This window comes from Amphiura filiformis, chromosome 3, assembly GCF_039555335.1.
Source record: "Amphiura filiformis chromosome 3, Afil_fr2py, whole genome shotgun sequence".
Classification (NCBI taxonomy): domain Eukaryota; kingdom Metazoa; phylum Echinodermata; class Ophiuroidea; order Amphilepidida; family Amphiuridae; genus Amphiura; species Amphiura filiformis.
The window spans coordinates 45,437,393-45,451,394 of NC_092630.1; the positions used below are offsets into that span (position 1 = coordinate 45,437,393).

Below are 14,002 nucleotides of genomic sequence, written 5' to 3' on the forward strand. Positions count from 1 at the left end.
TGATTAACATTATTTACATAATACCTTATGCGTGACATTAATGAACCGGGTGTGTACTTTCATCGAGCTGTAGCTAAGTAAAATTAATGACTAGTCAATTAATTGGATTTTATATACTACACGAAACCCTTCCAAATAACTCAAAAAAATTTTCTGATTAACATTTTTATCAAACATAATACCGTTAATTTGATGTATTCGTGAACCAGCTGTGTACTTTAATCGATCTGTAGTTAGGCTCAAAAAATGAGAATAAAATCGAATCAAATGACCTTTCAAAACCCATATATTTTACGTAGCTATTTAGTTATGGCAGCAAAAAAAATAATGAGAATGGTGGTCAAACGAGCCGTTTGGTAAACATGTTTATTATTTGCAATCGTGTGACCAATCATGTGAAATATTTTTAAAGTTGTCATTGATATTACGCCGGTGAAAAAATTCAAGGAGTTTAATTTTGCTTTCAAGATTATAATTATGCCATTAAATTTTAAGTCCAAATTTGTGTGGTGTACCTCAAGGGTAAATTGTTGCACCACTATTATTTATATAAAATGATAATAAATACATCAAGGCTATATTTATTCAATGCGAAACCGAATATAAACGTAACAAGAAAATGACAGTTTACCAGGGAAGGGCTTAGGCGCATAGTCGGAGCCTCTCCCCACCACTTATGGATTGTAGAACGATCTCCCTGTGGCGACCACCAACGGGCTGCATCATTTATTCAACCTATTGTTTTCGGTTTGAGCGCTGATTGGGAATTGTTGCCAATCAATATTCATGAGAGTGTATATTCAACGTCCAATTTTCGAAATTCTCGCTATTCGCAATAAGGGCGCCGCCAGCGGTTTGCGATGTAATCGTGATGTATCATGGGAAAAGGTCGACATCCAAGTCCGCGCAATACGAATATTACCATGCTATTACATAGGAACACGTGACAATATTTTTTCAGTTTGTCAAAATAAAGGTGTTACACGCGAATGGATACTCAATAATACTTAATAATGTGATTTGAAATGTGCACAATTAATTTTTTCTCTATCGATTTGCGTGTAATACCGTTATATTGACAAACTAAAAATATTGTCACGTGTTCCTATGTAATAGCATGGTAATATTCGTATTGCGCGGACTTGGATGTCGACCTTTTCCCATGATACATCACGATTTTCCCATGATACATCACGATTACATCGCAAACCGCTGGCGGCGCCCTTATTGCGAATAGCGAGAATTGGGTGGGGTGTGTTTGGCAGGTGTGAAATACATCTGACTGGATGCTTTAATCACGCAACGAATAAAGGTTTTGGCATCATGGAATGGCTGCATAGTGCTGTTATGTGTTTAGTTTCTGTAATAATAATTATTATTCTCTTTATTACCTGGCAGCCACGCCACGTTGTTCGGGTAATCGATCAGCAACTCTATTCAATTTATTTAAATGATATGCCTCAAATAAGATGGGTGGTAAATAACTATACATCGACGGCTAAAGTGTATATTTGTCCCGGATATTTGTGCTTGCGGCTGCTCATCACACCCGTGGGTTGTATGAGAACATAAGGTACCTCTCGCTCAATTTAGGCACTTTCACATAACCTTTATGATCACCTATTGACAGTAGGCTGCGTTCATATGCTGTCAGGTCAGTTACCGATTTAATGGCGGAACCCTTTTGTCTTGAACAAAAGGTACCTCTCGATTAATCAAATCGGCACAAAGGAACAATGCGTTACGTAATCTATTTCCCCTCCATTCTTATTGAAACCTCCTTGGCGACCGCCATAAGCCAATGGTTGAGACCAAAAAAGTTTCACCAAATTAAGTGATTTTTTTTTCCAAATCTCTGGAACCGGGAGGACATACTGCAGTTACTGTCCGTTTTCCTATACACAATACACAGTGCTCTCACCATTGACGCGTGACCCCTACAAATGATGTATGTTGGCAGAATGGGCACTTGACTAGTTAACATCACTGTGTGAAAAATAACCAGCCAATATTTTTTTTATTCTCCAAAACTTCTAGCAAATATATTTCTCTAACATGACCTAAAATTACAGCTAGTTTAGATGTTCAGAAATGGTCGCACTTTTGTAAAATATGAGTGAGGGCAAGGCATAGCTAGCCAACTCCCCGTGTTAATTGAATGGAGATTTGACCGAAAATATTGGTATCGGACCGCTCACTTCTGAAGGATGCCACAAAAAAACGGTAAAAGCTACATTTTAATTATTCTCTGGCAAACCTTCATGATGAGTTTCTTATATAGTATGCCGAAATTGGGTACTGTAGGTGATTGACAAAGGGTCGCACTTTTCTGATAAATAAGTGACAGTGAATATGAAATATCAGCGCCCATAAACCCAAGTTAGTAGCTAGTTAGTGGAGGCCGTCATGGGCTGATTATTGATTATTGAAGTGCCTTATTAATAGATACGCACGATTTAGGGCAAGAAAAACAAAGCGGGACACTTTTGGAGACATCATCATCATCATCATCATCATCATCATCATCATCATCATCGACATCATCATCATCATCACTTTCTACATTTTTTCTAAACAACATAGGGCCTACCGTTTTAATGAAATAAAACATCACGATTTTCATCACAAAACAAATATAATGCATAAGAAATCGTTTGTTTTAGAGCGTGATGATGAAATAAAACATCACGATTTTCATCCCGAAACAAAGTAATACATAAGAAATCAATTTTTCGTGAGTGATGAAATAAAACATCAAAATTGTCATCACGAAACAAAGTAATACATGAGAAATCGTTTGTTTTAAAGCGTGATGAAATAAAACATCACGATTTTCATCACAAAACAAAGTAATAGGCCTACAAAAGAAATACATTTTTCGAGAGTGATTAAATAAAACATCACGATTTTCATCACGGAACAAAGTAATACATAAGACATCGTTTGTTTGATTGCAATCAACCGCGACAGTTCGTCTCACACACATAACAATGCACTGCGATCAAATAGGTTGATGACAACATTTGATTGAATGGACCAGGCATGACTGCACTGCGCCATGATTACGTGCACCGGTTCAAATCCTTTGTTTGGAGCCAATCAATAATTTCACGTACAGCCTCTATGCAAATTACAGTTTACACACGCTGCAGCTGGGGTAATCGACCGAAGCTGGTTGCCGTTAGTGATCGAATGCATGAGCTTATTTGCTTTACTGAATCGATTTACTGGATTAATTTCCTGTTAACTGGGTTTAATGCCACAAAGGTCGAATCGCCTTTGCCATGGACCATGACTGCATCATGAACACACCCGATCCCCTGCTAGGAGACCACACGCACCGATTCCAATGGAATTACCTTTGGCCAACTTCCTCGCAATTAGAATTTTCCGGAAAACAAGTAGCTAAGGTTACTTGACCAATCACAGAGCTAGTTTTCATCAACATGTGATCATATGCAAATCGTGTGTTACTAAGTGTCGTTTCCAATATCACTGTGCCATTGTTCAAGAACTTCCCTCACGGTGTATTTTCATTGTACACTGCAGAGATAAGCTGGTATTTCATTTTGATCATAGCCTCATTTCTCTCGCTCTCTAAATAAAAATACTAAATCGTTTTATAAAGGGGTTTTTCCGAATCATTGAGATATGTAGCCCTGGCTCTACGTTGGTGGTCTTTGTTTGAACAGGTGTGCGGCAAACAAAGATATCAACTCAGTCAGTCAGAATGTCTCGAAACTACCAACTTGCGACTTTATACTCATTTCGTTGTGGCAGGACACATATCCTCATTGTCTAGTGTATATAAATATATCATACATCCATTCATACATTCATCCCTTACATGCATACAACCACCCCTACATACATTTCATTACGTGTCTTTCCATTGATAAAAACGCACTGTACTAGTAAGTAACTGTCGGTAACAAACCGTATTTCACCGTAAAATACGGTAACATAAAAGACACCAAAAGGGAAAGAAAGTATAGTAGAAGCACCATGCAGTTATTGTTAACTACATGTATGCACACAACACAGGGGCACTCACAAAGGTAATTGACCCGTACTAGCAGCGCTGTGCTGTGGGTATATGAGATGAACTAGTTAGCGTCATATATCAAAAAGTATAAAAGCTCTGATTTTAGTACTTGCTCTATGTTTCAATTACTTATTCTTTTCAAAATATCTTATTTTTAATCCGGTACAAGCTTTAATAACGGGGGAGAATGCATTTGTATGAGAAAAGAAATCTATCATCTTATCCAAACTCCCGTGTTAATCCAATGCACATTTTGCTTCACCGGGCCGCCCTGACTTGATCGCGTTTGGAAGGGGAGTGCCACCAAACAGTAATAGGTACACATTTAGTACTTTCTGTAAATCAAGTATTGTTTATTTTCTACATGTCGATCTTAAAATTATTAGCATAGTCCCTATAATAACGGTGGAGCGCCTTGATGAGTAAATGATAGCAAACCAGTGAAAAATCCCCAAAACTCAGTCAGTGGAGCTCCACCCGTACATGTCAATAGCGTCATTATCGATTGGATTAGTCGACCGTAGCCAATGGTAGCGGACAATTCGATCGCTCATTGGATTAATATTATCACGTGGTAAGAAATGTGCATTGGACAATCGATTACTATAATGGTTTAGTACTGCATATTTCGGTTTAATCTTCACTAAGCGGGTTTATGGCTGAAAAGGTCACGGTGAATTTGCCGTGGACAAAATTGCACTATGGTTTAACATATGTAACGGGAGAAATGACCTGCATGATATAATATAAATTTATTTTGTATCAAATGCTTCTTCTCAAACACTCGGATTTGATTAATAGGCCACACATTGGCCTGAAGAACACAAACAAGGCTCTATTGATCTGTAAGTAAAATGCTCAAATATATACAAATATACATTATACATGTACATTATACATGTACGTATACCCCATCTTACATTGCATACTCTATACCTCAATAGGCACATGAAATTTCAACTCACCAAGGTCATAGAATTACCTTCAACGTTCAGCTCTTTTGAAAGATACTTTATTTGTTGTTTTTATTTAACTAAATCATATATTTCACAAGATCCGAAAAGTTGAAAAAGATCCGAAAAGCTGAAGACGAAAAACATACCAGGCTGAATTATAGTAAACGTTTTTGTTTTGAACCTCAACATATGCAGCTAGGTCCAAGTGTTAATAATTTCTCATTGGCTACAAATTTTCAGATTAAATTTTGTTTCAAGGCTAGGAACGTCATATTAATTGGTTAATCTCACAAGATCTGAAGAACTGAAAAGCCTCAATATCAACAACAAGAGTTAAAAACGCAAAAGTTTGGAACATCAACAGTGAAATTCAAGTTTTAATTAGTTTTTCACAACGTTACTGATATAGTCCTGTACCTATTTGTCGGTAAGTAAAATAAAATTTTGGTAAATTTCTAGGTAATTACGAGCGTACCAATACCGGTAAACACTACTCGTCACTTTGAGTTACTGACGACGCCCTCTTTATATAATCAAATTTTCCGTAGAGTGAAAAGACATGAATGTGTTATACTTCTCTACCTCTACAATTGATGGGACGTAAGCCGCCTAAATTTAGCACTCAGCAAACGAACAGATTTTACAAATGGCTGCAATATCTGAGTCAACGGAACATACCGTTCTAACACCGAATAAATCTTATGGTTTACATCATAATTTGAAATTATTCATTATTCATGTTCTACCTGCACTTGTATGGATTATGTACCTGTGTTTGGGATCACTTATGTTTATGGCAATCGAAGGGGAGGAAGCAGATGTTAGGCGCGAAAAACTGATGCATTTACAACGGGAGTTATCCATCAAACTGTCTAATCTTTCTGACTATTTGACTAATTATTGTTCCAATGCATCTGAGCAAGTAGATTTAGTGGATGCAATAGAACTTAATCTTACAAACTTGTTACATAAAGCTAGGTTTCGGACTACTAGGCCATGGACTTTCTATGCATCATTGAGATTTTGCCTTACAGTGATCTCAACTATAGGTAAGTATTTATCAGTAGAAGTGATCAGTAAAATTGCAGTAATATACCAGCTCAATTAACGTATCTGCTCAAACCCGGATTCAAAACCTCGAGTAATGTGATCACCAAATAGCAATTAGAATGTTACCAAAGGTTCACTCAAATTTTTAGTATTTGTTGAAATGAGGAGGATCCCAAACTATAAAAAGTTAGGGTGAATTCCTTGTTTTATACCAATACGACATCCTCGTGTTTAAAACTACGGCTGTTATTTCCGCTTGCCTGTTACAGTAAGCCTCAAGGCGTTACTTTAAAATTCAAGGTCACTTGATTGGAAGGGAATAGAGGTTATCCACTTTACTCATGCGTGACTTCTAACAAAAGGCACTGGTTCCCGTAGTATTCCTCATTCAAACTAATTCAATGCACGACCTCGGAGTTACCTGCATGACTTTGGCGGGCTATTTTGAAATAGTCATGGTTGCACATGCAGGTACTTCTTTTGAAAGTCCTAAACAAGGTATAGGAGTCGCTGGTAGGATATGCAGCTTATAGAACACGGATAACCTCTATAATGGTCTACGAATGGCTTCAACTAAATGGAAGAGAACATAGACCTTTCCTGTCTTCATTATTTCTGAAGTGTAAATCCAAACAGCGCACTGGTCCAAAGTATATAAAACTATACATTTTTGCAAGAAAATAAATCGAGGAATCCTATGGTAACGTTACATTTACACAGATTGTTTTTGAAAGATATTTTTGACAACATACAAAAAAAATCAGTTCCGAGTTGGATTTTTGCAGTTAGCTTTTCATAAAATAGAGACACAAAATTGGGGAAGGTTTTTTAATTTTTTTAAAAATCAATTCGAGTTATCTTGTCACAAAAAAATCGTCAAAATGGTCAAAATTGAACTCTGAGAAATCGACGTTTCAGTAAAAATATGTCAAAATTGTTCACAAAACGTCCATATATTTTAAAACGGTAAGACTTTTACGCTTATAAAAGCTGTATCTGGTGCATGGTCTGTGTCCATCTTTTTGCACCAATTAATTCAAAATGTCTGCTAGTGCGCCAAAATTCAAAAATTTAAAATCTGAGTGGCATTTTGACTGCAAATCTTTGTTTTGTTTACACATGTTTGCTGGCGTTAACAACATATCGAACGCGACATGATTGCGTTGGACGTACTCGCAGGTTTGCGCCGCGTCACACAATATTTCCCGCCAATTTACTGATCTGTCTTGGACCATGTGACTTTTTAGAGTTGAAACGAGTGAAGTAATTATTCTTAAATCAAGAAAAAATGAGAGGAAATATTAACAAGTTGTATTTTATCAGTTTCAAAGGAAAGAATACATATTTGTGGTCATAAGTATCAACAAATCTCAAATTCGGGTGCGGACGAGTGTGTCTCCCCTTATTTTGTCCTTAATTCAAATTTTTATATTACTATAGGTTTCCAATTGTCATTTGTATGTAAACAATTTGGAATTTTTATATTTATGAGCAACTTCTATGTGTGGTTTCAAATATTAAATGCAAACAAACGTCTTGTATATAGTGCTTATTTTGCTGTTTATCATCTTGCAAAGAAATATGAGCTGTGGCTATTATGTGCGTCTGGTACAAAAGTTAATTTATGTTGAAATCGGCATTCCAGCTTTGTGTAGTGCAATATGCACGACTTCAATCTTACAAGCAAACCATACAACATTACTATTATTAAAAGCGATTTGCTCATGCAAGTTATTACAGTTGAAAATCGAAGTGTTCTGTCAGATACATCAAAATAACATATGTGTTTTCTGCTCCATATCTTTTAAATTAGTCCCTAAAGCTGAATATAATTAATCACCTAGACTCTATTAGCAGTCATCCAAGGCTTTTTACTAAAAGACACTTAATACCCACGTGATCAATGCTAACAGATAGGAACTTTTCAGATAAATATCATCGAAATTACTAGAAATGTAATAGGCTAATTCATTGCACATTTGAAGATTCTGTATTTTTCGTATGCTTTCAAGAACTACATTTTGAAAGTGTTTACCGACGGAAAAAAGTTATCGACGGAAACTCTTACAATAATACTACAAAGTTGCAAAATTTGCTAAATAATCTGGACGTGCATTTCCAATTGAAATACACAGGAAGGCCACCCATTGTGCCAAAGGTTACCTTTCCAGACTTCCTGTCTACAACAGACCTGGTCTACAAGCTGTAATGTCAGCGCTCATCTGGTCACGTGGGCATTAAATTAAGTGCCCTATTTAAATAGCCTAAGATGACTGGTTAATAGGTTAGATACAATAGGTTACCGATGACTCGAAAGCTTTAAACTAACTTCCAGCACAATAATTCATTATAAAACTTGAAACCTTGAATACTTTTATCCTTTGTTTCATTCTTTGGCGCAAACGTTGAAATCTCACCTGGTCTTTGCGGTCAGATTGGTCTGATAACAAATAGATGCCGTGTTTGTTTGACAGCTCAAAGTCATTGATCAATTTGAACAAAATGTGTGGTTTAGGGGACAAAGTTCCCAGGAAAGGTGCCTGCTCAAATCGAATGTTTAAATTCGACTTTTTACTAAAAGGTTGTGGGGTCCATAAACGGATAGATCCCAAAATCTGAATTGTCCAATAATTGAGCCCTCATTATAATTATGCGGAGATATGTTGCATTCAATAACATATTTAGTTAGTTTCATCATTTCATTTTTATTCATAATACACATAAAAACAGATATATTGAAAAGAAACACGTTTAAGGCCAGACAGGAGGGTTGAGAAGGTACACGACCAGGCGCAAACATCCGCAGGCATATTAAACAACAGCACACAATACAACAAAATATAATTACAGGTTCTAAAGGAAAACATCAAAAACATTATATATTAGAAATGATATTGTATAAAGAAATTGACAGAGGCCGCCAGATACAATTGCACTAAAAAGATTTTTTTAAATGGTCTAAAAGCCTTCTACTGAGTAAAACACAGTCCATCCTCTGTTTTCCCTGGGCCTCAAGGAAGAACAGATGATTAATTGTGTTTTCAACTGATTGAGTGTCCCAGGTTAAAGAAGAAATAAAACAAACAAACAAACAAACAAACAAACATTCGGCTACCATGTCTTCATATTTACACTTTTTCCTGGCGTACGCATTGGCTAGGTTCTCCTGCGATGGTACTGTCATGATTCTATGATGATTGCATGTTTGTTGGTGGCTGAAAAATCGTAATATCAGGCCGCTTGGCAGTTTCTGTTATTTCTGGAGGGAAAGACAGGAGCTCTGGTGTCCAGACATTATAGGAGCTTCTTCCATGAGGTGTCAGTCTGCATGGCGGAGTCCCATCTCAACCACTGTCCTTGTTTAGCACATCCGTAGAGGTAAACCAGCATATCTTCATTCACTTCTTTCACCAGATTAGTGAGGCATTTTCTGTGCTCTTTGTGGCTCATGTCCTTAATAAGCCTTTGGGTTTTCTTGAAACCCAGTCCTGTCCGGTCAGTTTAAGGGATCTAAAATGACCGTTTATTGCGTTTCGACAGTATTTTTTGTGGGACACGAGAGCACCTCAGACCTATCGAATTGCCTTCTGAATACGAAGCATGTCTTTCTGATATCAAATAATTTTCATTTTTTGAAAATTACAATATAATACAAATTTAAGACAGGAGCTCTGGTGTCCAGACATTATAGGAGCTTCTTCCATGAGGTGTCAGTCTGCATGGCGGAGTCCCATCTCAACCACTGTCCTTGTTTAGCACATCCGTAGAGGTAAACCAGCATATCTTCATTCACTTCTTTCACCAGATTAGTGAGGCATTTTCTGTGCTCTTTGTGGCTCATGTCCTTAATAAGCCTTTGGGTTTTCTTGAAACCCAGTCCTGTCCGGTCAGTTTAAGGGATCTAAAATGACCGTTTATTGCCATTTCGACAGTATTTTTTGTGGGACACGAGAGCACCTCAGACCTATCGAATTGCCTTCTGAATACGAAGCATGTCTTTCTTATATCAAATAATTTTCCTTTTTTGAAAATTACAATATAATACAAATTTTATGACAAATTATAAAAATTTGATATTTTTGAAATGTTTGATATATAACAGTCCTCGAAGTAAATTATATAAATCTAATGATATATTCTTAAAGTGTATGTAGCAGGGAGGAAAAGCCGACGGTCAATTGAAAATTTTGACCTTTCATATTGAAGATATGGATTTTTTCCCAAAAGACCTAATTTTTTTTGGGTGTTTTGGGAAAAAAAATCCATATCTTCAATACGAAAGGTCAAAATTTTCAATTGATCGTCGGCTTTTTCACCCCACCTACATACACTTTAAGTATAAATCATCAGATTTATAAAGTTTACTTCAAGTACTGTTAAATATCAAAAATATCAATTTTAATGATTTGCCATAAAATGTGTATTAAATTGCGAATTTCAAAAAATCATTTGATATCAGAATGACATTCTTCGTATTCAGAACGCAATTCGATAAGTCTGATGTGCTCTAATGTCCCAAAATAAATACTGTCCAAACGTTCATACCCCAGGCCTTAACCTTGGCTCATATCATTTAAGATGAGGTGGCGCTCTCTCTTTTCGAGCTCTTTAAGTCCATTCCACCTCTTCTTGGTTTTCATTTTTTTTCAAACAATTATAGTGTTTGGGTCTTTCCATCTCTGGAGTATTTGTTCAGATGGTAGATGGTATTTACTTCTGCACAATGCACTATTAGTGGTGCACCTGCTAATGCCGGCCCATCTCTTTAAGTACTTCGTATAGGTTGCCTCCAGGTTCTCGATGTAGGTTTTTGGGAGATTGTATATAGTGAACTCTCATGTCATTTTGGGGATAATCATTATGATTGTATATCCACATTTTCATGATTCCATTCAGTTGACTTTTATCAGTAGTTTTCAGCATGGCTGACAGTTTCTGATTAATCATTTGTCTGATGCCATCATCCTTTAGATCTTCATAGATGAGCTTTCCTAGGAATCGCATGGGCTGGTTGTGAATATATGTGATCATCTGTCCGTCTATTTTAGCTACATATTGGGTCTTGTGGCCGTTCAACTTCTGTTCTGCGTTTGGAATTACTTTTTTCATCGCATGAGATTTGCATTTAGATGGTTTGGCCTTCATAGTTCTTGTCCAGTTGAGGAAGTTATTGACAATGTTAATAAGTTGCTGGCAACTTTCTGGGCTTCTTGCTACAATATGCCTTGGCTGACGAAGGTCTGAGCTACTCATGCGGTATCCAAGGTGGCTGGATTGGTCAAGAAGATCCAGACACAGATAGGAATAAGATACAAGATAATGAGCATCCTTGGAAGACACCAGTGCAACATTTAATCCAGTCTGTGGTCCAATCTTCAGTTTTTACTCTGATGAAAAGCTCATCGTAATAATGGAAGATGATCTTTCTAATGTGTTCTGGTACATCGTACTATTCCAAGGCAAACTGTACAAGATTGTGTGTAGAGTGCCAGGTTGTTATGTAACAATTGGCTTGCCGTTCCTTTTGGCATCTTGGAGCATTTCAGTGAGTGCCTCTGCGTGTTCCACACAACCTGATATCTTCTACATAAAACCTTTCTGAACAGCATTGCCAATATATTTGTCAGGTACTCGATTGTCCTTTGAGTAAGAATACCCATTCCAAGGTTGCCACTGGAATTCTTCAGAATGATAGGTCTGAAGCATGATGGACCATTGGTATTCTCTTCCTCGGAGATAAGGATGGTTTCACTTATTCTCCATGTAGTGGATATTCATGTGCTTCGCCAGATGTCAAAGATAACTTCATGAAGTAGTCCAGTAATTCTTGGACATTTCTTCCATATTAGGTAGGGAATACGGTTGGTTCCAGGAGCACTGGCATTTCTACGCTTTTGGAGATAGCCATTAAACTCTGACAGGCTTGGTGGTATGGTCTTGAATTGTGTTGTTGGTTTTGGTGGTCTTTTCATGCCCTTCATAGGATGGTATTTGTATTCTCGCCTTTTGTCGTTGTTGACATCTTTGAAGTATTTCTCAGCAGATATTTTACTGAAGGATGGCGTTCTGTGTTGCTTGTCATTAAGCAATCGTTTCGCATGTTGGTAAGGGTTTTGCCGGAATTGTTGTTGTGCTTTGCTTGTTGATTTCTTCTCTTAGCTCCAACTTTCTGACCTTGTTATGTAACCTGACCAGCTTCAGCTTGAGAAAGTCCTTCTTGAGATTTGCAGCTTTTGTCTTATCCCCGTCTTTGAGAGCTATTTTGTATTGGTGTTTAGCTTCCTTTTTCAGACGTCTGAGTTGATGTCTTGAGGCATGCTGTTTTCCCGCCGATTATGAGCTGATCAAAGTATACAGACTCTTATTAATAGTTGATTGCCGAAAATGAAAATTATTTACAGAAGAATTGAACGTTTCTTTGGGTAATATAATATTATAAATATGTGTAATCAATTGGTAGTATTTGCTTGACAATACCAGTAAGTTTTTACTTACTAATATTTCGTCCATCTAATCGGAGGACTTCATCAGTGTGAGCATCTGATCCACTTTCCTAGGAAACTGGCTTCCGGTTGTGTGTAGTCTCATTTCACGCTTCAAAAGTGGGTCATATACGTGACTTAGGAATATTCTATTCATGGTCTTTGTCCCCCTCTTCTGATCTCCATCGCTTCCCGTACTTCTCTGGACCTTTTGACATGTTCTTTGCCCAGTATCTTGGAGTCCTGACATGATTTGCCCTTGCGACATGATCAGATATGGCTGACTTGGTTTGTTCTTGCTCTGATGCTGTGCGTTCTGACCGAGTAAACTTTTTCCCGTTCGTCTTCTTCACCTCCGCTTGATGTTCCGCAAGCCTAATCCCGAACAACCGAGACGTCTCACCAACATAACTGAGATCACAATTTTAGCAGCCGATCTCAATTGCCTGTCTTTAGCTTGTCTCTCTTGTCTTTAGGGTGGATCAGTATTTTTTAGGGTTTGATGGGGCTTGCAGTATTGACTTTGTGCTTTTTGAAAATTCTTTGAACCCGTTCCATTAACATAAGGGAGCACTACCATCCCCTTACTTTTTCTCAGCCGCTTTTGATTTTTGTTGCATTTTTGCTTTCACTTGGTCTACTGCCCATTTGGGATGGCCGCAGTTTTTAAGGGCTCCTCCTCGTCCTCGCACATGATTTTCTTCATTTGCTCGATCTGTGACCACACTGTACATGCGGTCAAATAGAGTGCGGACTACACCCGTTTCCGAAGGAGGGGTGACCCACTTTTGAAGACTGGAAATGAGACTACATTCAACCGGAAGCCAGTTTCCCGGGAAAGTGGATCAGATACGCACATCATCTAATGTACGATTAAATCGTAACTGTTATAAACCTACATCTACACATGACACCAAATAGGAGCGTTAATTGTGGACATACAATCACAATGGAATATAATGATAGAATAAAAATATTAAAAATAATTATGTGTACTTCGTACCCGGGACTTCGTACGAATGTTAATGGGCATTCCAGAAGGTTACCGATATAACAATATGGAATACCTACTTCAAAGTGAGTTCACACATATTAAACAATTTAAAGTCTGACATTATAATTATGATTATCAGGGGTCTCTTATGTAATATACATTTATACATTTAATAGGGTTTCGGGTTAACTGTAGATCCCTTACATTATTAATGCTATTAAAATGCAATATGGTCTTAGAAAATGTATAGCAATTCCACGAAAAGTTACCTTTTTATAGATGAAGTTGGATTAGGTTATAAATCTTTTCAAATAGACTTTAATACTGTTTTTGTTGACTACAGTATCACGTCATATCTCTGACGCTTCATCAGACCTAGTGATGTGATTTGTTTTTATAGATGATTGCCAGAAAAGAAAATAAGTCTGGTTAGTCCGTCGAATGTAGATGTAATATTTAAGAAGTATAATAACAC

At 37.2% G+C, this 14,002-nt stretch overlaps 1 protein-coding gene across 3 annotated transcripts in view; it reads left to right on the forward strand.

Moving 5' to 3' along the window:
• Positions 1-14,002, forward strand: part of LOC140148597 (potassium channel subfamily K member 18-like) — a 93,300-nt gene that overhangs the window by 15,795 nt on the left and 63,503 nt on the right. Inside the window, exon 1 of one of the 3 annotated variants that reach the window (XM_072170608.1) lies at positions 5,673-6,050. The exons of the other annotated variants lie outside the window; for them this stretch is intronic. Coding sequence (XP_072026709.1) covers positions 5,765-6,050 — 286 coding nt within the window. The 5' untranslated portion in view covers positions 5,673-5,764. Of the gene's footprint in view, positions 1-5,672; positions 6,051-14,002 lie in introns of those variants that run through there. 3 annotated transcript variants of the gene reach the window in all.